This window comes from Notolepis coatsorum, assembly GCF_963971535.1.
Source record: "Notolepis coatsorum genome assembly, chromosome: 3".
Classification (NCBI taxonomy): domain Eukaryota; kingdom Metazoa; phylum Chordata; class Actinopteri; order Aulopiformes; family Paralepididae; genus Notolepis; species Notolepis coatsorum.
In genome coordinates, this window is record NC_140167.1 from 32668965 (window position 1) to 32693588 (window position 24624).

At 44.3% G+C, this 24624-nt stretch overlaps 3 protein-coding genes across 4 annotated transcripts in view; 1 reads left to right on the forward strand and 2 right to left on the reverse strand.

Moving 5' to 3' along the window:
* Positions 1-4804, reverse strand: part of akt1 (v-akt murine thymoma viral oncogene homolog 1) — a 69995-nt gene extending 65191 nt beyond the window's left edge. The window contains exons 1-2 of one of the 2 annotated variants that reach the window (XM_084310779.1): positions 4659-4804; positions 3641-3696 (exon numbers count right to left, since the gene is read on the reverse strand). The gene's annotated coding sequence lies outside the window, so the exon portion shown is untranslated. The remainder of the gene's footprint in view (positions 1-3640; positions 3697-4658) is intronic. The other variant, XM_084310778.1, reaches the window with a different exon arrangement.
* A 4014-nt stretch (positions 4805-8818) lies between these two features.
* Positions 8819-13116, forward strand: zbtb42 (zinc finger and BTB domain containing 42). Its single transcript, XM_084310775.1, has 2 exons — positions 8819-8955; positions 10281-13116. Exon 2 carries the CDS (start codon positions 10295-10297, stop codon positions 11903-11905), a length of 1611 nt encoding a protein of 536 aa, XP_084166901.1. The 5' UTR covers positions 8819-8955; positions 10281-10294; the 3' UTR covers positions 11906-13116.
* A 7687-nt stretch (positions 13117-20803) lies between these two features.
* siva1 (SIVA1, apoptosis-inducing factor) lies at positions 20804-23282 on the reverse strand. The gene is made up of 4 exons (XM_084310398.1): positions 23109-23282; positions 22362-22544; positions 22092-22245; positions 20804-21068 (listed from the first exon to the last, which is right to left on the reverse strand). Exons 1-4 carry the CDS (start codon positions 23227-23229, stop codon positions 21020-21022), a joined length of 507 nt encoding a protein of 168 aa, XP_084166524.1. The 5' UTR covers positions 23230-23282; the 3' UTR covers positions 20804-21019.
* Between the last annotated feature and the right edge of the window lie 1342 nt (positions 23283-24624).

Sequence of the window (24624 nt, forward strand, 5' to 3'; positions counted from 1 at the left end):
CTAATTAATTACAGGATTTGTAATTAATTAATCTAATTAATCACATTTTAATCGCATAACCATTTTATGCCCGATATTCTATATTCTATAATCATATATTCATATTTCAAATTGCATGTGTCCGGATGGCAGAATTCAGTACTTGTAGGAGCCAAAGCTATATTTAGGTTATTGTATTATATAATTGTCATAATAGAACATTGTAGAACATTTGTGATGTCACAGTATGATGTCATGGTCGAACATTCTAGAACATTGTGATGATGTCATAGCCGCACATTCTAGAACATCGAACATTCTAGAACATTTGTGGTGATGTCAGCGCCGAACATTCTAGAACATCGAATATTCTAGAACATTTACCTTCTAGAACATTTGTGTATCTATATACAGTATATTCAGCAATTCTCTCAGCCAGGTCAGTGTGCATCTTTGGACCATCCATTTGGATATCTTTGTTTTACACTGGAGTGGCTGTGTACATCATTTTTCATTATCAACAAACGTACTACTCACGAGTAAGTAATTTTAACCAGTAGAGTGGAACGTCTGCCCTCATAGTACTGTATCTACAAAACCTTCTGTTGAATCATCTTCCATTGATTAATTTGCTTAGATTTTTCAGGTCTGGTCAATTTGAGCATGGTGTTATTCACAGTCAAAGATACAAATTTTTTTATTGATATTCTCATTTGGTTCATTACAATTTACTCAAGCCTAGTAACAGACACAGTATTTCTGACACTACATAGATGGCCCTAGAATCAGATACCAAGAACATGCAAATGGACCATATAAAAAAAAGTCTGTAAATGTGTATTCTATGTTCTTATGGAATGAATGAGATTAAAAAAAAAATTGTAATTAATTGAGTTAATTTTCATAACGCGATAATTTGCTGTGTAATTAATTAATCTAATTAACGCGATAAACTGACAGCCCTAGTTGTGAGACTTGTACAGCACTTTGGTAAACTTTGTTGTTTTTAAATGTGCTCTATAAATAAAGTGGATTGGATTAATTAATTAAGTAGCCCCTTTCGTGACTGTGACGCAGCCAACAAGGTTTCACTCGGCTGCGCTGCCTGGGTGCAGTGGGGCTGCTCTCACAGCCAAAGACATGACATTACATAATTATGTTGCAACCTTCGTCTATCAAGCAAACAATTATATAAATATTTATATGTAGTTGATAGAGACAAAGGCAGAATTCGACTTAATTAAGCACGTTTTATTAAGACATATTTTTATATGGGTCGGGACACTTTAAAAAAGCAGCACAATGAACACAAATCTGTCCGACATAGTCTTAAATAACAAACGGCATTGCTTCCCTTCTTCGTCGACATGTCTGCTGCACATGTCCTTGTTGTTTTCAACACAGATAATCTCCACGTGCTTGTTGTAGAGGTGGAGTCGAGGCGCCGCTTACTTTCGTTTCATTGGAATGGAGGCGGGAAGGCGCCGCTTACTTTCGTTTCATTGGAATGGAGGCGCAAGATTTTGGAGGCAAAAAAAATTCAAAGATTTTAAACTTCGATTTTTTTTTGCCTGTGCCATCGAACAAAGCTTCGAAGCTTCGAAGTATTTAAGACAGCCCTAATTGGGATACATCACACAAACACACCGCAGCCAAAAAAGCAGCGCATGGACAAGGCCCGGCTCTGGAGCCACAACAGAGCGCTGCTGTTTTAATGGGAGCGACCTGTTGCTACTGCGGCCTGTGTGGAAAACCTGGGCTGCTGCCAACGCTGCAGCCAGCAGCCAGTGAATGAACCCAGTACCCTGACAGCGGGTCACATGGTCCCAGGGCCTCCGGGCCACCGCCTGCCTCCCTGCCCTGCTGTCAGTCCGGCTTTCAATCATTCATCATTCTAGCTCTGGCTCCAGGGGCCTCCCCATTCAATGCAAATCAGTGTCATGCTGCAGAGATGCCACACACGGAGCCAGCCACTGGGCCAAAGAGGACAGTCCCCTGTGTTTACAGCAGGAGGCAAAGAGGCAGGCAGACATCACACAGCACCACTCCCCCTCAGTACGGATAGATGGATTATCTCTGCTTTATCTCCCGACACTGCCAGGGTAAAGCGATGAAGTGGAGTTGTGGTCGTGTGTGTGCGTGTGTGTGTAGGCTACAGCCCCACAGGTTCTGCAACTTTGAAGTCTAAAGTCACACGGCAGCGAGCAGAAGAGTATGCTTACTTCTTTGTACGCTGAAATACACACACTTGAGTGTCACATGGTTCAAACACAGTAACGGAACTGAGAACGGTTGGTCCACTGCACTCTGAAGAAGTTCCGACATTTTCCTTGAAAATGAATCCTTGAAAAGTCGAGCATTTCTAGTGCAGCTGAATGTTACGCCAAGGCTACCGAAACCTTCCACAAGCCATCTCTAGATCTTTGCGGATTCCGTCTCAGTGCCCAACGTGGATACAGTGTCATGAGGCGACCCGGGGAAACCAGATGGCTCACATTATGGCCATTGCAGATTTATCTTGGGAGACCCGTGCCAATAAAGGGATGAAACATCTCCCTTTTATCACAACAAAAAGCTGCATGCAAAGACAATGAGAAGAAATGAAGACGTGACTCACTAAACCACTAGACAAAACAATTTAGTATCGTGCAGAGAGACCCACAAGACATCTTGAACAAAGGGTACAACGTTAGATATATTAGCATAACCCAGTGTAAACAAATCCCCATACTATAATACCCATTGTGCCCATTCTATTGGATCTGAGCAACAGACAAAATATGACAAGAGGTTTATGGGCTAGATGCTGCACACTAGATCCCACGCACCTCCTCATCTCCTGTGGGCACATATTTGCTGCACAAGGATTTCAAACCTGCCAAGGCAGTCGTATCCAAATCCGACCTGGGTGGCAACTCGACAGATAACAAGGAACCATTTAACCGTGTAGCAACAACAAATACAACAGGTAATATAGACAGGTCTTCACTGCAGTGACTGTGTGAGAGAAGAGTACGGTCATGTGACGGTGACCGAGGGTCAAACGTGTGCATCCTTGCCTTCACAGTGATAACAAAGCTCCTGTGATGACTCCTGTAGTGTAAAGCGAGCACAATACGTCTGACTGTGTACGGTGGGGCAAATTTCAAACGGCATTCCTCAGATTCTGCATGCAACTGGTGGCACATTTGCGTCAACAGGGGAGAGAGAGGAACTCAAAGTCCTTTCACATAGTAATGGGGAAGGGAGGAGGGTGTTGAGCATCTTCTAAATAGAACAGGGATGGACGAACGGTAACCAGCTCCATCATTGACCATATTCACACGGTGGCGGCCATTTTGCTCTTATGTCATGCTCAGGATGGGATTCCTATCCACCCTGCTCCCACCTTGGGAAGAAATATCATTAATTATCAAAATATCATCCCAGATCGGATGGGAACAGGGTGGGAAAGAATCCCAGCCTGAGCATGACATAAGAGCAAGATGGCCACTGTGTGAAATGAATATGGTCAGTTTCACCAGCTTGTTGCGTCTCTCCCTACATGTTGCGTCTCTCACATGGCAAGTCCCCGCTCAATACACACTGGACAGACATGATCTCATGACTGATACAAACAGCACAATGACAGTAGAGGCATGAAGGGTATACTACAACATACCTAGGGACAAAGGTTTTTACTCTGCAGACTTTCCATAAACACAGAAGGGTACACACCTGCGAGATGGGGGAAAGACAAATATTTATATAGGAAAGAAGGAAACATCTATATAAAAGTGATACATGTTTTGGTTATTATATTCCCGCAGTGCTAAATCAGAGAGCTTTTAATGGTGTGAAGTTAAATGAGGCGACTTTGCCAGTAACAGATTAAAATAGTAGAGTTGGACAAGTTGGTCACACAAGGGAACAGCAGAAATACTACGCATGCTGCATAATCTTGTCCGCTCTACAGTCAACTATGCTGTCAGTGTGACATCCGGTCGGTCAGACTCCAGAAGTGTAGACGTCGCGCCACAACAAAGCTGAGCTACTTTGCATAATTCTGCAACTGTTTCTTGGTAGTTGCAACACACTGTCTGTTGCAAAAGATAAGCAACGTGGTTGAACATGTAAGCATTTCCCGAAGGAATGTCATCAATTTCAGACTGAGATCGGAAAACGTTTGTCAATATAGGCCTCAAACAGGCGAGTAAACAACACCGTGGTCGTTTATAACAATGAATGGGTTGCATTCTTCAGCTGATTGTTTTCATTCTCTCACTGGACACAAAACAGACGTGAAAAAATAACTTTCTCCTGGAAATGAACGGTATTAAGTGACGTGACAAATGATATTTTGGGCTGAAGGTTATTATGTTTCAAGAAGTGGTCATTGTCCATAATGAATGGTTAAAACATTTGGAAAAGATTCACTATTGTTTAAGCAAAACAACAACACGGCAATTACATTTAGAACAGTTGTGTACCTTCTTCTTCAGTTAAACACAAGTTCTACAACCAATTCAAGTCAGGAAAGCACTTAATTTCAGGTTTGCATTTAGCGATAGATCGGATATGGGGCCTAGCAGGGCAGCTTGGGTGAGAATAACCGCATCCCATGTAGTACAATGGGACCTACCCTGTCTAGCTGTCGACCTCTTACAGTCACCACGAGAAGGGAAAACGCAGGCATTTACCTGGATAGGGAAATCAACAATGTGTCCGTTTCATTATAGTGAGCCGTTTCGCCGGTTTATTTAGTTGATAAGTCCTTCAATAATCTGGACAAAAGTGCTCTCATTTACTCCGTTTCTCTTGCCTTTCTTCCACTACACCTCCTCCCCAAACGTTCTGTCTGCAACGCTTCTGTGGCAGAGAGATCTCCCAGGTCCTAGCGCCGAGCCCAGTGTGTGCCTTCACTGCAGGCAGGGCAGAGGCTGTCCTTATATCAATGAGGTTGTAGAACAGGAATGAAAAGTAAACAAGATACCACAGTGACCTATTGTAGCCGCTGAGCGTAAAACTAAAACCAAACTATTGAAGTTGGTATTTTATTCATCATGAATGTAATTATTCCACATCAATAATCTGGTATGTCATAGATGTAGCAGTACTGTCTATCTGTATGTCGTGTATGTTATGATGAATTGAAAATGGGGGACCCTGATGTAAACAAGACGAAAGTCTTTCTCTGGTCTGCATCCCCTTAACAATTGTAGGTATTGAGCTGTACTGTACTGTACCCATTCTGCAATCTGTTAATAAAGTTTTCAATCAATCAAATAAGCCAATTGGGAACAACAATATGATTTAATCACAAACAAACCCGAGAATTGTCAACATAATGTTGTTTTTGGCGGCGTGAGGTTGTGTAATGATTGATTGATAAATATCACGGGGGGGACAGGAAGGCTGGGGCAGCAGCCAATGCTTCTCTTCTTGATGAGACCATATTGACCCCTGCCCTCCGCCTCCCCAGCCTCTTCTGACTGTCATTTCCCTTCATTGTCACTTGTACTATAATGTGTTCCTTCGCCGCTACCATACTTCAAATGTTGCCAAGCTGTTCCTGTCTTCAAACAAGCCTGACAGAGGGTATAGCCCATAACCACTGTTGTTGTTTTTCAACCGCAGTGTCCTCCGCCTCCTCCTCCTCCTCCTCCTCCTCCGCCTCCTCCTGCTCCTTCGCCTGGGCTTAACGTTGGTCCAGTGATGAGTACGTGTGCCATGTTATGTTGGCGTTTTCAGCCTCGGTTCAAAGTGCGGATAGCGGAGATCAAAGGCTTCTTCAGAGCTCCTCCAAATTAGTCTGTCAGCTTGCCACTGGCCAAAGATGTACAATCTCTTTCCTGTCAAAAGATCTTTCTGATCTCTTATCTTGTCTTCTTCTCACATTACCTGTTCACAAGAGAGCAGAAAATAGTGAACAGGATTTGGAAAGACATTCAAGTGTGCAGAGTTTTGTTTGAGTTTTTTATTCAAATGTTTATTAAAAAGGATAGTTCACAATTATCAGGTATATTTTCTTTATTGAAACGAGGAAGGAGAGAGTAAAATACAAGAAAGTAACATACTGGGTGTGTGGGTGTGGGTGTGGGGGGTATCAACTAACTGAAGCATCTCTGCAGAGTCTGCATGGGCACCAAACGTCCTGTTATTAACATGGATCATTATTGCCCTGCATGTAACCAACAAGCATGCTGCTGCTGGACCCACAGCACCAAAGGAGTTAAGTCTAACTTTAACAACCAAGATACATTTATATGTAAAAGAAGGATGCAATTTATAGATTTAGTCAATTATCATTATTGAGTTTTCTTTCTTTTTTTCTCACTCCCATTATGTTACTTTTCTTTGTAGATGCGAAGTACCTCATAGACTGGCAATGTCACTCACTCACTCACTCACTCACTCACTCACTCACTCACTCACTCACTCACTCACTCACTCACGGTTAGCCACTCTGCCCCTAGTGGTGGCTCACGTGCATGGCACTGACTCATGTTGAGATGATTCTGCCCTGATGCTTACAGCAGATAGCCGGAGGGCTGAGAGGGAGACAGAATCAGGGTAACACAGACAGGAGAGAATGCCCGGGGAAGGACTCACTCCTGGACCAGCAGGGGATGCATGCGTTGTTCATCAACTTAAGTGCTACATACTTGAGTGCATAGCATAGTAGGTAATAATAGGCAAGGTAGATTCCTTAGTAGCAGAGTGCATACTAGTGAAGTACAAAGGTTAGTCTTTTTTCCCTTTTCATTTCAGATATTGATTGAAGACTGATTAAAAAAAAGTGCAAACAACACCTCATAAAGTAGTTTAAACCGGTTTTAAGGTCTTCGGGTGACAACGAGACCCAAATCGAAACACCTAAATCATCTAAAAAATGAAGGCCACTGGTCCAGAGGGAGGAGTGATGCAGTTCAACTGTGGTTAGCTGGCTGGCGGTCAGACTACACTGGAATGTAGGGCCTTTTGTTTGTCTGAGCGAGGAGTGGGTCAGGGGGAGAATGCCATTGATGATTGCAGAGAGGAAGAATGAACCTCCAGGAAGTGTTCTCTCTCTCTCCCCACCCCCCTCCTCCCGAACTACCCCCACTCTCATTCTCTCTCTCTCTCCCTCCCTCCCTCCCTCTCTCTCTCTCCCTCTATCTTTCTCTGTGTGTGAGAACCTTCACCGTGCTGAGCCTCTCGCTCTGAGGCCACAGTCCCCGGGCACAACCGCAGCTTTGTCTCTGCCCCATGAACACACACACCCACCCTCCTCTACTGGGCGCCTGCTTTTGCCAGGCCAGGGAAATACAGAGCCACTGGTCCTATTCTTATCCACATAGCTGCTCTTCGCATGGATTGTGTGTGTGTGTGTGTGTGTGTGCTGAATGGTAATTATTTTTTCATATGGCACACACACACACACATCTGAGGCATCACCAGCAGAGGCACATTTTGTCCGCTGGTGTTTCCCGATGAGCATGTCGTCCACATGAAGTCATCCATTCTCTTCCCATGGTCTTCCCATGGTCTTCACAGGTCTTTACAATTGTTCAATAAACCGTTGATGTAATATCGCGTCCAATTAGTTGGGGTGTAAACCAAGTGGATGTAAATGCCTACTTCAGAGGACACATAGGGCACAGAGACAGAGAGGTGTTGCTCGTGTCCTTTGCTGATGGTCATCTCTAGACAAGGCTCGAATACAGCCGACTGGACTGTATGTATAACGTCAACGACCGGACTAAAAATGGAATAAAGTGGTAAGTGGATAAGAATCCAGTGGCCCCTTCCCTTCCGACCAGTGGCTGCCGCCCCCCGTCACACAGCTCACCCCCATGTCAGGGGGCCGTGAAGAGCTGCAAATGGCCCTTTCAAAACACACGACAGCTGGAACACAGGGCAAAGGTGACCAAGGCAGTTGGGGGGGGGGGGGGGGGGGGAGACGAGCAGCTGCAACCTCAAGCCCCCTGTCTCTTCACTGTGCTGCCATCATCACGGACCTCAACCATTACAGAACGACCACTCTGTCTCCAGCACACACTATTTTGAGAATCTAAAGGGACTGTGTGTTTTTGAGATTGTGTCACACTATTTATGGACACAAATACATTATAATATTTTTTGTTTTTTTTGTATTGTAATTCTCGGGGGAAACTCTATCATTCGCTGTGGGTCATATAGAGACAGTTAGCAGAAAGCAGTCCCAGAGGTGGATGGATGCGATCTGGGGAAACAATTGAATGGGGTGGAAAAGAATCCCAACCTGAGCAAGACATGAGAGCAAAACGGCAGCCGTGTGAATAGGGTCAATGTGGCACTGGGTGGTGTGGCGCCAGGGAATTCCACACCCCAAAAAGGATTAGAGAGAATGGTCCTTCTGAGTCCTCTACATGCCCCACATCTTCCGGTACCAGAGAGTGCACCATTTGCTCGATCATTATAAAGTATCGACACAGATTCTTCTCAGAGAGAATACTTTCAGATCAACAGTGATCTGACATATGTATCCATATAAAAGATGAAAAACAATTGTTAAATAAAACATGTATTAACTTCTGGATTTAAAAGATCATTATCTGAGAGAATAAAAAACAAAATAATAATCATTTAAAAAAAGAATAACAGTTCCGAATACTTTTGAGAGATATAAAGTAAAATATGGCAACTCTCCAGAAAACCGTTTAAAGTGCGTCAATCAGCGTCCACAGGACAGGTGTTTTTAAGATGTTCCTGCCAGGCTCCACTGCTACTTGCTGCCGCTGTGTGAACGCACGGAGTAGTACACAACTTATTGTGCTCGGCGGCGGCGCTCTCGCGAGAACTGGTCCATTATCAACCTGCTTGACACACACAGCGCTGAGTGCAGCAGCAGCTCGCCTGCCAGGGTCGTTACAGAAGCCCAAGAAACGACAGGAGAGAAGCGAACATCTGGCTGTAGTACATCATGAACGGACGTCGGAGCATATAGGAAGACAACGACGACTTGGGCAAATATATGTAAGTATTGTCTTTTAAAGGGAGAAAGCGAAAGTTAGAATGTCCTCCTCGCCGCTGCTTCGGCCAGCGGCAGTTGCTGTGAGTTGCTCTGCTGTTTAAAGGCTGAGTCCCAGCAATGCGTTTCCCAACCGACGCGGACACGGAGCTCGTTTTACTGCCCTCGTCTTTTGCTTGCAATGTTCCTTTAGTTAAAATTACTTTACTATCGCGCCCAGATTATTGGGCAACGGAACTTATTGAAAACATCACAATTTTAGTTGTCCACCTCTGCTTTTATTATTTCGATAAATTAACATCTTAAAAACAAATGTCACAGTTTGACCGGTGCGTAAAAGGACCACAAGGCGTTATTATTATTATTATTATCGGCTGTTTATATTATCAGGCGCTCGTTGGTTTGGCCTTTCAGACACATTGTCCGATAAAAGTTCTACACTTAGTTATAATAAATCGACTCGTTTAATAATAAGTTGTGTGTCTTGATCGTGGACTGCGTAGCTCCGATCAGTAACATATGGCATAAAGAGAGAGAGAGAGAGAGGAGCACAGCTGGAGGTAGTGTGATGTCAGAGCAGCTGACTCTACAGCTTGCAGTGTGATTAGCAAACAGAGCACCAGTTTACTCTCCTCTGGCTTCTTTCTTATTAACCTTGCCCCCGATGGGCGAGTGGTGTTTTCCTCCTATGTTTGCGTGCTTGGTAAATGAACAGTTCCACTTGATTGTTCAGTAAACACGAACAACAACAGCTGAACAGCGATCGTTTTATTTGTCTTGTGTGGAAACGTGCGTCCGAGTGTGTGTCCAGTCCGTCCTTTTCGCATTTTCACGGGAAGCGCAAAAAGTATGACTCCTCCAAATGGACTACTTTTTATAATATTGGTGTTAACGATTCGTTTACAGAATTGTACACTTCGAGAGGGAGGATGAGCGCAACAAGCTATCCTTCAATATTGTACAGAATGTAGTAATAATGTCATATTGTCTAGTTTGGTGAAGTTATTTGATTAGAGCCATATATAGCCTATTCATTTCTCAGGGGCAACTGCTAACTTCATCTCTGTTTGACGGGATTTGTAAAGACTATTTTAAGTTTGAAGACCAACCCGGCTATATAGCAACTATAAGGATTTAGTAAATGCATTTTATTGCTACTTATAGACGATTTGCGAAAAAAGAAATGTCTATAACTCTTTCCTGCATTCCCCCTTGTTTGGGTTCCTTTGCAGTCGCCTTTAGTGCTGTGCGTCGCTAACTCCGGCGCGGAGCCTTCCTAAATGGCTGCATTTCGTTTATTCAGTATCCTGTTTTTCCTGTTTTTCATCAGGTTATGAAGGAAGAATGGAGTTCCCAGACCATAGCCGCCAGTTGCTGCAGTGTCTGAGTCAGCAGCGTCACCAAGGTTTCCTCTGTGACTGCACTGTTCTTGTCGGGGAGGCTCGATTCAAAGCGCACAGAGCCGTGCTGGCCTCATGCAGCATGTACTTCCATCTCTTCTACAGGGACCAGCTAGACAAAAGGGATGTTGTGCATCTGAACAGTGACATTGTGACGGCCCCGGCTTTCAGTCTGCTCCTTGAATTTATGTATGAGGGGAAGCTGGATTTCAGCACTCTGCCAGTGGAGGATGTCCTGGCAGCGGCCAGTTACCTCCACATGTATGATATAGTGAAAGTGTGTAAAGGCAAACTTAAAGATAAGGAACTGTGCCCCATCGACGAAAAGAGGAGTGAGGGCGTAGGACTGAGCTGTCTGGATAAGGAGAGTTCCTCAGACAGCGAGCTGCACAGTAAGCAGCTAGGCCGGCGGCAGCCCCAGACACAGGCTCAGGGGCTCCACAGAGCCCCCCCTGTGGAGGAGCTTGACATGGACAACAGCCAAGTCAGGCTGGCTGTCACAGATAGTGATAGGTCTGCAAAGAGCAGGCAGAAGGCGAACGGTCACTCTGGCAGGTCCCCGGACCTTGTAGGTGTCAATTATGTGTCGGCAGAGGCCGAGCCCCGCGTCCCAACAGCTGGAAAAACAAAAGCCGATGTCAGTACCTCCACCCCGTCGCTGTCCCAGAGGTCCCGGGCTTCGGATGACATGGACTGCGCACTGGATTTGTCTTTCAAGCCACTGTCGAGCAGAGATCCCTTACACCCCTCCCACGTCTCGGGACAGCTGGCCCTCGACAGCCAGCAGCAGGGCACTGAGCCACTTGTTAAAGACGAACACGACTTGCTGTCAGAGCAGGGGGACAGTGAGCCGATGAGCCCAGAGAGCCAGCGCTTTGGGAATAGCGCCAGGAGCTCAGTGGTGACAGGGTTCGCTGCCCTCTTCCCAGGCAACAACGGCTCCACGGCCGCCCTCCTCTCCCGGGAGGAGGACCTGATGGAGGAGGAGGGGGAGGGCGCCACGGGCAGGGAGGGCGAGGAGAGGAGGGGCAGGCTACTGGGCGACGGCGCGGAGAGGAGGGGCAGGCTACTGGGGGACAGCGAGGAGGAGGAGGAGGACGACTTGGCCTCCTCGGACATCTCCACCTCCAGTGGGGTGCTGCTGCCCCCGGGGCAACAGGTGTGCGTGTGCCCCCTCTGCAACAAAGTCTTCCCCAGCCCCCATGTGCTGCAGCTGCACCTCAGCTCACACTTCCGCGAGAAGGACGGCGCTCGCTCCAAGCTGTCCCCCGATGGCTCGGTCCCCACCTGCTCGCAGTGCGGCAAGACCTTCTCGTGTATGTATACCCTTAAGCGTCATGAGCGCACGCACTCTGGCGAGAAGCCATATACCTGTGGCCAGTGTGGCAAAAGCTTCCAGTACTCTCATAACTTGAGCCGGCATGCCGTAGTTCACACACGTGAGAAACCTCACGCTTGCAAGTGGTGCGAGCGGCGTTTCACCCAGTCTGGGGACCTCTACCGCCACATCCGAAAGTTTCACTGTGGCCTTGTCAAGACTCTCGCCATTGGATAAAAACACGCCTCTCACCAGTGCCATAAGACACAGCATGTCTTTTTCCACATACTACTGAGTACTACCCCTGAACTGTTTTCCTATTAGCATACAGATATTCAGTTTGTCGGGAGACATATCCTTTTGGAAATTCTACCCCCCCCCCCCCCCCCCCACCCTCGTACGGTGCATTTCTCAACTTAAAGATGTAGCAACTTCAAAACTGGAACTAATGTATTTTCTGCCATGGGCATATATGATGGTCAGAGGCGGACTGTTGAAGGTGTTTAGGTGCATAGTGCTGTAAGACTAATAGACGTGCTGTGAAGCTCCAGCTGGATTAGATATATATATATATATATATCGAAGGTGAACAAATCAGATGATGATGCACTTGTTTATTTCTATCTTATTAGTGTAAATCTGTTGCATTTGGGGATGAGGCTAAACGCTGAAAGAGAGGCATCCTATGCGCATATCTTATGGGAAAGTGAATGATAGCTTATGCTAATGTATGTTAATACAATCATCTGAATGAATGATGAGACTTTATTTGTGCACATAGGAGAACAGAACCGTCCGTGAGTAGCAATATGATTTTTTTCCTTCTTTTTTTAACTCCTACCTTATTTATTTGTAGACTTGTTTAGTCCCTAACTACTAAACTATCACAATGCAGCAAAAAAAAATGAAGTCGTGACTACTGGAAGTATGTTTTTATTTCTCTAGAATTTTCAATTTTTCTTTTCGCTTGGAATGAAGTCGATCACAGTTTTATGTTTTTTTTTTTCTTTTTAAGTGGAAGACAACTTGACCGCCATACATTTTCACAAGAGTATGGATCACCAACAGGTTTTTGCCATGGCCAGGCGTTTGGTTACTAATCCGGATTGGGGCAACTGAGCACAGACTGTACAGAGAGAATGCCCTTCCAATTACAACTTAAAAAGAGGCTGTATGATCAGAGGTGATCGAGGGTAGTTATTACGAAGATAAAAAGATTCCAGCTAATGCCTGTTAACATCGCTGCCTGCTGACATTCTTGACACTCCACCTAGTGTACTTAAAACAAGCATAGGACCTCTCAACCTCCTTTTAAAATCTGGATTTAAGCACCTGTGCATCGTCTAAAATACCAGGAGATAACAAAAGGTTGACTGGCTGCACTAGTGTGCCAATTTATCCACAAGTGTCCTTAATTAAGTAATTTACGAGAATGTAATAGATGTAAGTAAAGCAACTCTTTTGTTAAGTTAAATGTTTATTTACTTTCTTTTTTGGGGGGGGGATTTGGGGGGGGATTTGAGAGCAAAAAAGTTACCTGTAATGACCTTGTTATTTCCTGGTATGATGACACTGTAAAGGGAGGATAAATTGACAGAAGTGTTTAGGGCAGGGAGGAAAGAGAGAGATAAGACAGGTCATCTATGTGCCTCAGTGACGTATGGATTACTGTGTAAGTCTGTTGGTCACACTGTACACTCATCACGGCCTGTAGGCTGAATCTACTGAGTTTTTTTTTCTTTCTTCAGTTGGTCATATATGTATTATCATATCTTTTTTTTCTTTTTTTTTCTCGTGTGTAACGATACTACTGACTAGCCTTTTTTTGGTGGAACTTATCTTGACAGAATCCTTGGGCAAAAATGAGCGATCGTAAGCCCCGTTTTGTATCAAGAGCAGTGAAATGGATTTCTTCTCTTTATTTTTCGGGGGTTCAGTTTAGATGCTATATGGATTCCTAACCAGGGGGAGTAGCACTAAGAAAAGAAAAAAAGAAAAAAAAAAGTCCATGCTATTTGTTTAATCTGTCCTGAGAAGACTTGATCAGAGTTATTTATTAGTTTGACTTGGTTCAGGGTTTACTACAGGCGTGATCTCGTATCTATACATCGCGTCTTTGCCTTGCTATCTTGGTACTCTTTCGTTGGTTTTGGGGCTGGCTTTTTTTCTCTGTGCAAATCCAGTTACTGTAATTGATGTATTTCTTTTTAATATATCATACACAAAACTCTTAAAATAGAGTATTGACTTTTGTCACACAGAACATAGTGAAGCACTTGTTTTTAGCATGCATATAGTTTCAAACACTGATATTGTTTAGGCTGCTATTTCTTACTATTTGTATATTTAATGTAAATATATATTCTATTTATCAAAACTGTTTTGTTTTCTGTGTTAGAACACGTGTAGAAGAGGTGTCTCGAGGACGCAAGGTGTCTTATTAAGGCTGCAGTCTCTTTAGCTCTGAGCGTCACGTCTTCCCAAGAGATTATTTTTCTGTTTGTTTGTTTGTTTGTTTCCCATGTTTCGGGGGCCTCGCACGGCCACAAACACCTCACTCCAGAATCGCTAATGCCGCCGCGGCTGCTGTTCCGCCAGGGGAAGGCAGTTGTTCACAAGCACAACCACACTGATACGGTGTTGGACTACCTATACAACTCGGGACAATATGAGCTTTGTACCTCCCCCCACCGTGTACCCGGTAGTTCTCAAGGGATCTTTGTGTATCTCTCTCTCCGAGCTGTGGGGGGGAAACACCGTGAGTCTCTCTTTGCACTTTTTCCTGTATTGAATGGAGCCATTGGAATGTGAGAAATGTATTTAGCAAAGGGAGACCTAGGAGACTGTAAACAGGTGCATTGTCTAGGGGCATCAAAGAACAGCCCCCCCCCTCTCTCGATCCCAGCATGCAGTAGATAAGTGCTTCATTGTTCCTCCAACGAGGAGATACCACTGCGATTTGATTGCACATTTATCATGAGAATATCTTAATTATCAAGAGTACTGCTTTTCAAGGGTCTCCCGTTGGTCGACTTGAAGAACTTGAAAGTTTTGACCGTAGTTGCGGGAAGCCTGACTTAATCGGACAACTTAATATTGTTAAAACACGTGTAGGTTGTCGCTTCCCAGTTAATTTCAGCAGCATCTCCTTAGGTCTTTGTTTAGAAGCCGGCGTCTTATTGATCACTGATCGTGACTCATTTCAGGACATCCAGATGTACTTGTGGTAGAGCTTACACTTTTGAGTGTTTGGCAGATTTCTTCTGTTCGCATCGGTCAACATGGTACAAGTCAGTTGGGGAATCAATACCACGTGAAATTCAAACCATTTGTTCCATTTTGTGGTGAGAACGAGTGCTGGAACTTTGGAAGGGCTTGCATGTGACTACAGTGCTTCACTCCCCAATGACTTGGATTTCTAGCAAATTCTTAACAGTAGACCGCCACAAATATGTAATCAAAAACTCATGGATGTTCTGAAAGGTTTGATGCAATTGCTGATCTGTAAGAAAGACTTCTTAAAATCCGGAAACCCCAACACTTTGAATATCATGAAATAGTTGGAACGTTTCGTAAAACAAGTCTAGTTTCAGATGCATAGATGTCATGTAGTGTTGATGGTGTGTGATATTTCAATCAGAAGTCACAGGAATGTAGATTTCTTTTCGAATTACTGTCTAAACCTTTTTTTATTTAAATTTAATTTTTAAGAAGCATTTCTTATGTGGTGCCGTTGAATGGAATATTCTCTAGTGTACACATGTACTGAGGTAGAAACTAACACTATGTAAAGAATTGTTTCCTTTGACAATTTGTTTTTCTTTCCGGTTTTTATTTATAGCTCCAGGATGATCACAGAATGTGCCTTGTCGACACACTAATAAGTGTTGCATCTGGAGAAGCCCTTTCCTATACTGTTGTATATTTGCCCTAGACTGCGGTGGTACTGATCCCGCCAATGAAGTCAAAACACGAATACAACCTTTGCTCCTATTTTCTCTCTCTCATATCAGAATGTCATAAGTGAAAAAAAAAGAAAAGAAAAAAGTACAAATCCATTTGAAGTCCCTTTATTTTGCTGCTTTGGATTGAGATTTGGGGATTTATTTGACCATTATGTTTATGTTGTGAAATCTTATTTTGAACATAATTAAACTGAAGACAAGCATCGTTTTTGTGTGTGTGTGTGTGTGTGTGTGTGTGTGTGTTTGGCTTTTATCAGCCAGCACCATTAGGAACTAACAGTGTCTGTTCCTTAGATAATGTCATCATTGAATGTGAAAAAACACTTGAGATTTTGATTCATGACTTGTATGAAACCACATAGCGTTACTCTTGATTGCGGGGCTGTTTGCCTAACTCATGCTGTATAATCTTTCAAGCCTAAAACTGACTGTAGGGTTACATTGATACTGGAATTTTGTCCTCTGCAGGTTACGACTGTGAAATTGTGTATAATCATGAGAAATATTTATTATTGAATTGCTTCTTGTGCAACATTTGACTGTCTCAAAACGATACGATTTTGATTTGTAAAATGAAAAAGCTGAAATGTCAACGGAAATCTTTTTAATAGAATTTGTAGAAGTGCCATTAGAATTTAATATAATTTTTTTTTAATAATAAAGGTATATTTTATAGTAATCAATTGCTTCAGTGTTAGTGGTGTATAGAATAGAGGACAATCTTATGCAGAATTGACATTGCTTAGATTCTTGAGGCAGTTTCCTTTTGATCTGTAATTGTACGTGCATTATTTTGTTTTCGTTTGCGCTTTCTGAGTGTGCTTGTGTGTGCGTGCTGTGGAGATGTGACAATCTTGATTTAGTTCTTTATTAAGATTTACGCATAGAATAAATGGAACAACAATTTTCTGTGACTTGTGTGACTTTCTTTCCCTTGAACCCTCCTCTTAATTCATCTGGGCGGCACACAGTGATACCACGTTACTTTTCCAATTTAGTTTCACGTCTTGCATCAATTCGATTGATCAATTAACTTAAGCTGAGCAGCGACTGGATTTCCCCCTCTCTTAATCCCAAAACGAAAAAAAAGAAGAGTCCGATACTCTAATGACCTCGAGTGTTTTCAAGGAGAGTCCTCCCCATTGTTGTCTGAGCAGCAACAGCCCAGCCAGTCTGTGTGAAGTGTGTACAGATACAACAGCATGTGTTAATACTGTGGGTCTTAGGTCTCTATCCCAGTGAAACCATAAACTCAGCTCAAGGACAACAGACTACAGAGATGGCCTCCCTTTGTTCCAGACCTGCTGCCAGAACGCCACACGGGGGGATAAAGCTGGGCTTAAATAGTTATTTTATTAGGTTATCTAATTATCCGATCAAAATTCAGTGATGGCGCCATAACATCTCGCAAAAGGAGACCCAAGCTTGATGAATTTACATACGTGTATGCATAAATGAGTAAACAAACAAACAAAACAAAAATGTGTGTCTAATTGGGGGATCCTCATGCCAATTCACTGGTCATTTTCTTTGGAGGGAACTTTTAATTATTCCCCTGCTGCACATCTAAAGAAATCCAGCTGCTCTGCTATGCAATCCCAATGGGGACAGGCCCGGGTTCCCAACACCCTCCCCCCACCCCAGCGCTCTCATTCTGGGAACCCCATATAGGACGGGGGCCGCATCCAAACCCCCCCTGCCCCCCCCTCCTACCCCCGCGGGCCCCCGATCCACGGCCCCAAACCGCGGCCTCATCCCACCGCTCTATTGTGTGCGTGGGTAGTAGCTCAGCCGGTCTATTGTCTGGCCCGACTCCCCAGCACGTACTTTATGCACAAACAGACGACACAGCGGCACTGGCCCGGCCAGCCCCAGCATAAAGAAAACAATGTTCTCCCAAGATCATTCATAAACACCCCCGAAACAGCCCCAGCCACCTCACAGTAAATAAGGGCCTCTCCGCAACACTGCGGCCACCTCGCACTGTAAACACCCCTCCAGCAGGCCTCAGGGCACCGACTGCCACCGACATCTCACATCTGCCTCCCTGGGATCCAAGACTCCTTACCCTGCCTAGTAGTGTGCGGTTTATGGATTTCTTGTGGAACGGAAAACCTGCCCGTGGAAAGTGCAGAGGCCATGTGATGGGGCTTAGCTGCAGGATGAGGAGCAGCGTAACTTGATGGAGTAATAAAACATTCCTCTCTCTGCTAGGCTTAGCGCCTGCCTGGCTCGTTCTGAGGGTTTTTTGTGTGTGTGTATTTGTGTGTGCGTTTGGAGATGGACTTGAGAGAAGTTGAGTGGAAAGTTGTAAGTGTCCACCTCGCAGGGCCAGCGGTGTGGGAGCCCTTGACCTCTGAACGGACAAACTGCCAGAGACAGCTGGCGCGGACGCTGTTTATTTATTTATTTCTTAACAAAAGACAGGTGGTCACACTTGAAAAGGGCACACAAACACAAACAGTCACACATGCTCACACCCGTGCGCACACACACACAGACACGCGCGTGGGCACGTGCACGCACACACACAGATGCAGAGACACAATCCGTATCAAACCACATAATTCTACTTGTTTCCAAGGATAAACTATAAGTGGATCTAGTGATTCATTAATAAAAAATAAATACATTTAAAAAAAGCATTCTCAAGGATATGAAAAGTCCTCATTGTTGTCATATTGTGGCATCACACCGCCTTCGCTCTGAACGTATTGGATCCTCATACGTTAACCTTCACCTGTCCACATCTGAAGTGCCACTCGAGCCCACCATCACAATTGGCAACTTTGATCTGAATTGCATATAGTGTGTATGGGTCCCCGACGAGAGTGCATAAATGCATATATCAACCCGTGCTCGCATTGGGGTTGCCTTGTTTGGAGTGGCCGGTCCTGGGCAGGGCCAAGACAGCGTGTCCTTGGTCCACTGCACAGCTGTCACTTACTCACTCGTTGACGCATATTTATAGCAGCAGCATCATTGGGGCCGACGCTCAGAGGCCACAGCTGGTCCCCAAAAGAATGGCTGAAAGACAAAGGCACATGCTCCCACTGGCTGGTCCAGAGCTGCCCCCTCAGTCAGGCACAGAGCAGTCTTTAGGATCTTAGTCCGTCGACACTTTATTAGTCAATTATTTTTTTTAGAACTAATTAGGGATTACTGGATAGGCAAATGATGATAAGCAAAAATATTTTTCATGAATGTACAGTATGTTTTAGTTTGAAACAATCACTACATTTAACCAATCACATACCGGCATAGATTCGTTTTTTTCTCAAATGTTTCCTCGGAACACCTTTCAATGACCAGTAGCCGTTGTGACATCATCGTTAGAATGTTCAGTTCTCAAAATCCTAATCACATCGGGTTTGATTGTGCGCCTCAAATGGCTGCATTTGCTAATTTGCGGAAGGACAATGTGAGAAACACGTTTTACAGATTTGCTGATTAAACGGATCCTGGCGAAGACATTTAGTTGCGGACAGCCCTTGTCTGGACTGGAGGGCCAAATGTATGTAGCCCCCTTCTTCCTGGTACATGCCCAGCCATAGATGCAGCAGGGAGAAGATGAGGACCATTCTTTGGAGGCGCACTGTAACCTTTTTCAGTAGTGTGCCAGGGGTGGTTGTGCTGAAAACCTGGACAGCTGCACGCTCCCATTTTGAGAGTGCATTAACACATCACTATCATTATGGAGTTCAGAGAGCGCACAGGGAGAGGACCCCAAGCGCTGGCATGCTTCCTTTTAATAAGTTAACAATGAATATCTCCAATGGCCTTTTCAGATGACAGACAGGCATGTCGGGCCTAAGCTCCCTCTGTCATTTATTTTACGATGGCAAGGGGCCGTCAACATAACTGTGTGGACCTCCTCTGAAGAATCACTCTTCCTTTTCTACCTTGATATCTCCATCTCTTTTGAATTCTTAAAAACCTTCTCTTAAAAAACAAATGGGTGTATAGACTTATTGACGCCTTGCTGACCAGCAGCTGTCTGCTCACTCAGCCAGAAATCAAGTGTTGCCCTCGGACACCAACTGCAGAAAGCTCCCCATAGACTGGAGCCACAACTGGCCTGCCGAGCACGGATGTGAAGTCAAAGAGTTTCTGGCTCGTTTCCAACCAGCTCCAGGAAGCCCACTCATCCAAGCTAATATCTGTAATACCAAGTGATGTGACTGATTCCTATAAGGCTAGTGCTGAGGACTTCCGCCAATGAGAACAATTACTCAGAGCATAATACATGACCGTGAAGCCAGTCATCGCCAGCGATGAGCCGGAGCCAAGAAAAAGTGATGACTACAACTCAAGGTCATGTCCAGCGGAGGCATAAATGTAGCCAAGCAGCCTGCAGCAAAGGCCTGGACAACCTCTAGTTCTCCTGCATGTTTAAATGCAAACGCTGGGTAGCAGAAATACTGAAGTGTGCAAGTCAGACTGACTGTAATGGAATTGCAATATCCTATCTGGGCCAAAACGTTAAGAGGTTTCCACAAGTATCTAGGAGAAAGGCATTAACCAGACATGGTGAACTGCAAGCGTAATGTTGTCTAATGACAAGGGTTTATAACATTGCCCTACTGAACATGGCCCAGTTACTTCAGAACTTGTTCCAAGCTTGTGTCTGAAAATCAGTCCCTGATGTTTGCTGCCATCTGCTGGCAGATATACATAATGGTTCAACAACACAAGCAGTGCTGGTGACTTGGCACACTTAAACTTAACCATAATCAGATTTCCATGACCGTTTGCCATGTAATGAATGAACCACCTTTAATTTAACCGCTATGAAACCTTGTAAACCTGCAGCCTTTAACCCATTGCCTTAAAACCCCTGTATTTACATTCTCAACTTTACATTAAACGACCATGATTGTGAATTGACATGACTTTCAAAATCGGTCCATCCGTCTTTTCATAAATATATCCAGGCCTGGAAAACACTTAGAGCTTATTTCCATAGCTTTTACAGGATGTTCACAATTGTGGGAAATCTGGGGTGAAGACGTTTGCTGGTTACAAAATCAGAGTAGAAAATATAACTAACTTCCAATATCCAGTATGTAACTATTCTAGTTCCAGGGCCACAAGAATTGGTAATAGTAGAGGCATGAAATGCATGAATAGCATACACACTGGAGAACTCAAAGACATGGCAACAAGCGGATGAAGTATGGTAACGCTTTTTATTGTGGTAAAGTATTTATTGTGGAATCATAGTAGATACATATATACAAATACACTTCTGGATCAGAATATATATAAAAAAAAAAAGAGACAACAACCACCGTTATAAAATGAAGTTTCAGAGACATATGTGAAATCATTCGGCAGCTAAAATGTGTTCCAAGCATAATCATCAGGTCTCTTGTTGTTCAGTCCTTTATGACGAGCAGCCACAGCACAGCACCTCGTCATATGGTCCACTGTAACTGGAGGAGAGGAAGGAGAGAGTCAGTGAGTAAAGAAACTATTCCCTGTTCAACAAACACACCACATCAACACGTTGCTTTCTAAGACATGTTCCATCTCAATCCTAAAGGTGAGAAACTTAACCAAGCTGTCTCATCGACCCATCTTCATTTACTATAGACTGTTTGACTGGAATTCTGTCGTTAGGGGCAACAGTTCGGACCCACGTGTATTATTCCCTTGTCAGTTATTGCATTAGCAAACATTGCCAACAGGAAATAAACTCAGGGTCTGTTTAGAATGTTTAATTATGCAGTCGAAATGAAACCGTCTATAGTAACGGGTGGTATTAGTACTATAATCTCAGATACTATAGCAACTAGCTGTCAGGATGTTTAAGACCACAAGCATTTCTCTGGTCAGTTCCACACCTGCACCTCGCAGAGCTGTGATGGATGGCATTGGTAACAGACCAGTTCTGTACCGACAGGGCTAATCAGCGCATTGTTCCAGTGCTTACCGTTGTTATACAGCCGGTCCTGGTTTGGAGTTTCTTATGCTGGGCATTCTCTGTGCTTAAAACTTGGGATTTGTCCGTCTGTGTCTCATCAATGAGGCTAAAAGTGTGCTTAACAAAATTCATGGTGTCAATCCCTTAGCCAAACTAACATTTGCGATAAGGTATGGCGTGCCTATACCAAAAGTTATGAGTGAGTTTGTACAAATGAACTAAACATAAAATAAATCAAAGCTAGCCACGATGAAAGTCTACCTAGTGAATCAGATACAGGCCGAGTACCATTATGCAACATAATCTTTGGAAGTTTACTTTGTGTGCCGAGTGGTAAGTCAGACTGTCAAATTGCAAACAGACGCGCTCACAATAATTCAGGCACTGGGCTCAGAGCAACAGCTGGCCACTAATTAGCCATGGCCTTTTCGGCAGAGAAGTTTGCGACGGCAGTTTGGAACCGGCTGGGATGGTGTTTTGACCCCTCCCGAGAAACAGGACGACAGGAGAAGGATGTGAACATATGACTCACTCTACAACAGTGCACACAGAGCAGCAGAGTCTGGAGCAGCTGGAACACTGCTGGGTGCAGGAGGGGCAGGCTTCACGGTCACACTGGGAGCACCGCCCTCTGCTCCCCTGGGTCTTCTGACACACACAGCAGCCTGCAGGACCTGCTGCCACTCCTGGACACAAAGCATATAAATATTAAATTACAGCTTGCATCAACCCCAATGAAGTGTGAGGTTTCAACAGTAGAACTTGGGAGATGATTGTCATCAGCCTACAGGCCCAGGCTCACCTTGTGAAGTGGTTGTTCTCTTCAGTCTGCCGTCCGATCCAATGAGAGTCTGTCCCTGGAGCAGCATCTGATTGCACGCAGGTGTCACCACTTGAGGGTCTGCGCATTTCACCTCTACGTCCACATTCCAGATTTTATCCATCACAGCCCTGGCACCATTGAAGAGCAGGTTCTTGGTCTTATCTGCAGGGACGAGAGGTACTGGGTGAAGAGATGTTTTTAAACTCACAGGAAACACGTCATCAACGCAGCCGACACTAGCGCGGAAGTAACCAGCTAAAGTTTGTTTGTAGCGTATCCAAGTAAACAGTCAAACGAAACCACAATAGGCGTATAATAATATTACGTGAGGGCAAACGATACAGTAACTGACAGCTAGCCCTGTGAACTGATAACTTAGCTACAACAACAAAGACGTGCTAACGTGACAACTCTTGGGAGCCTCCATCCTGTAGCTCTCTCGACGAGCTAGCTAACGTAACGTTATGAATGATGGCCAATGCTCGTTTCGGGGTCTAAGGTTATAGACTCTCGGTACAGTTCAATGCAATCAAGCACATTTTGCGGAGAGGCCCAGCAGCAAGCCATGTGACAACAAGCAAATGTTACGAATAAGTCAGCTAGTAAATAAACACTAACAAACATACGCATTGTTCCTGGCGGAGATAGTGGCCAGACCTGCTCCCCTTAAAGCTAACATTTTATCACGAATTAATCGACCTCGGGCTACTCTTTTCTTCTTCTTACCGTAGACTTCTTGTCGGTATTTGTTCCCAAAGACACCGTAGTGATTCATCTCCCGCTGTCCAACATGAATTTTATACTGTGATGAAAAAGATTCAGCAAAAGGATAGGCGCGCTTAGGCATGTTTGAATCGGCAGACAGACGTGTTTCCAGAGACTCCGACTTGCTGCGTGTTGTTGTTGCGGGAAGAACTTCTGCTTCCGCTGGCAGCCAATCCGATATTTGACGTCGTGTCACGTGACTTCTATTTTTTCTACCCAATGACGCCCGTAGTTCAGATTTAAAGGGGGACTTCTCTCAAAACGACACTAACATGTCTCGCACACAATCTTACGCCTATTCAATTTTTTTTGTTTTACACGCATTCATTATGTTATGTTACACGCTACAGTGTGTAATATTATATAAGGGGCATCATCTGGTCTACAAGATACACTACACAACCAAGGTACCCATGTACATTTTACTGACCGCTATGAAAGCCAGAGACAAAAAATGCTCTGAGTTTCGTAAAAGTCAGTCAAAGCTTACCAAAAGCACGAGCAGTGAACTCCAAGACCACGTGACTGAACTCAAACTAGAAAGAAACAGACTAAGAAATGACGTAAACTCCATGATCAAAACTGCTAAAAAAAAATTCATCAATGACAAAACCGAGGAAAACAAAAATAAACCACGTGAACTTTGGAAATTACTCAACAATCAACTAGGCTGCAGTAAAAAACTCAAAACCAGGTTCTCAAACATAAACATAAAGACGGACAACACGCTCATCACAGACAAGCTGGATGTAGCCAATTACTTAAACACTTTCTTCACAAACATAGCCACAACACTGGTAAACAAACTACCCTCCCACTCAGGGCAGTATGGGGTAGAACACATAGTAGCATACTACATGAACCTAGGCGTCCACAAAGACGACTTCAAACTGGAAATAGTAACTACAGATGAGGTACTCAAAAAACTGAGCGCCCTCCAACCAAACAAGGCCACTGGCCATGACAACATCCCCTCCAAATTCCTCAGAGACTCAGCAGCAGCCATCACCCCAGTCATCACACACATAATAAACCTCTCCATAAAACAGGGACACGTCCCCAAGGACTTCAAAATTGCGAGAGTAACACCCCTGCACAAAAAGGGCAGCAAATTAGACCCGGGTAACTACCGCCCTGTTTCTATCCTTACATCCATCTCGAAAGTCATGGAAAAAATAGTATACGAACAGATCGAAAAGTACCTCGCGGAAAAAAATCTAATCTACGAATTCCAATCTGGCTTCAGAACATCCCACTCCACTGACACATGCCTTCTCTACTTGAACGACCACATCAAACAAGAGGTGGACGCGGGCAAATACTGCGGCATGGTCATGCTGGACCTACAAAAGGCCTTCGACACTGTCAATCACACCATTCTGATTGACAAGCTAAAAGCAATTGGTTTTGATAGTTTATCAGTGAGCTGGATACAATCCTACCTGGAGGGGAGGGAACAGATGGTGGAAGTAAACGG

Excerpts from the sequence above, each read along its gene's own strand:
- zbtb42 (XM_084310775.1), top strand. The coding sequence starts at position 10,295 with ATGGAGTTCCCAGACCATAGCCGCCAGTTGCTGCAGTGTCTGAGTCAG.
- siva1 (XM_084310398.1), bottom strand. The coding sequence starts at position 23,229 with ATGCCTAAGCGCGCCTATCCTTTTGCTGAATCTTTTTCATCACAGTAT. Across the intron at positions 22,246-22,361 it reads GAGAACAACCACTTCACAAG|GAGTGGCAGCAGGTCCTGCA; the intron begins GTGAGCCTGGGC and ends CTTTGTGTCCAG. Across the intron at positions 21,069-22,091 it reads TCTGTGTGCACTGTTGTAGA|TTACAGTGGACCATATGACG; the intron begins GTGAGTCATATG and ends CCTCTCCTCCAG.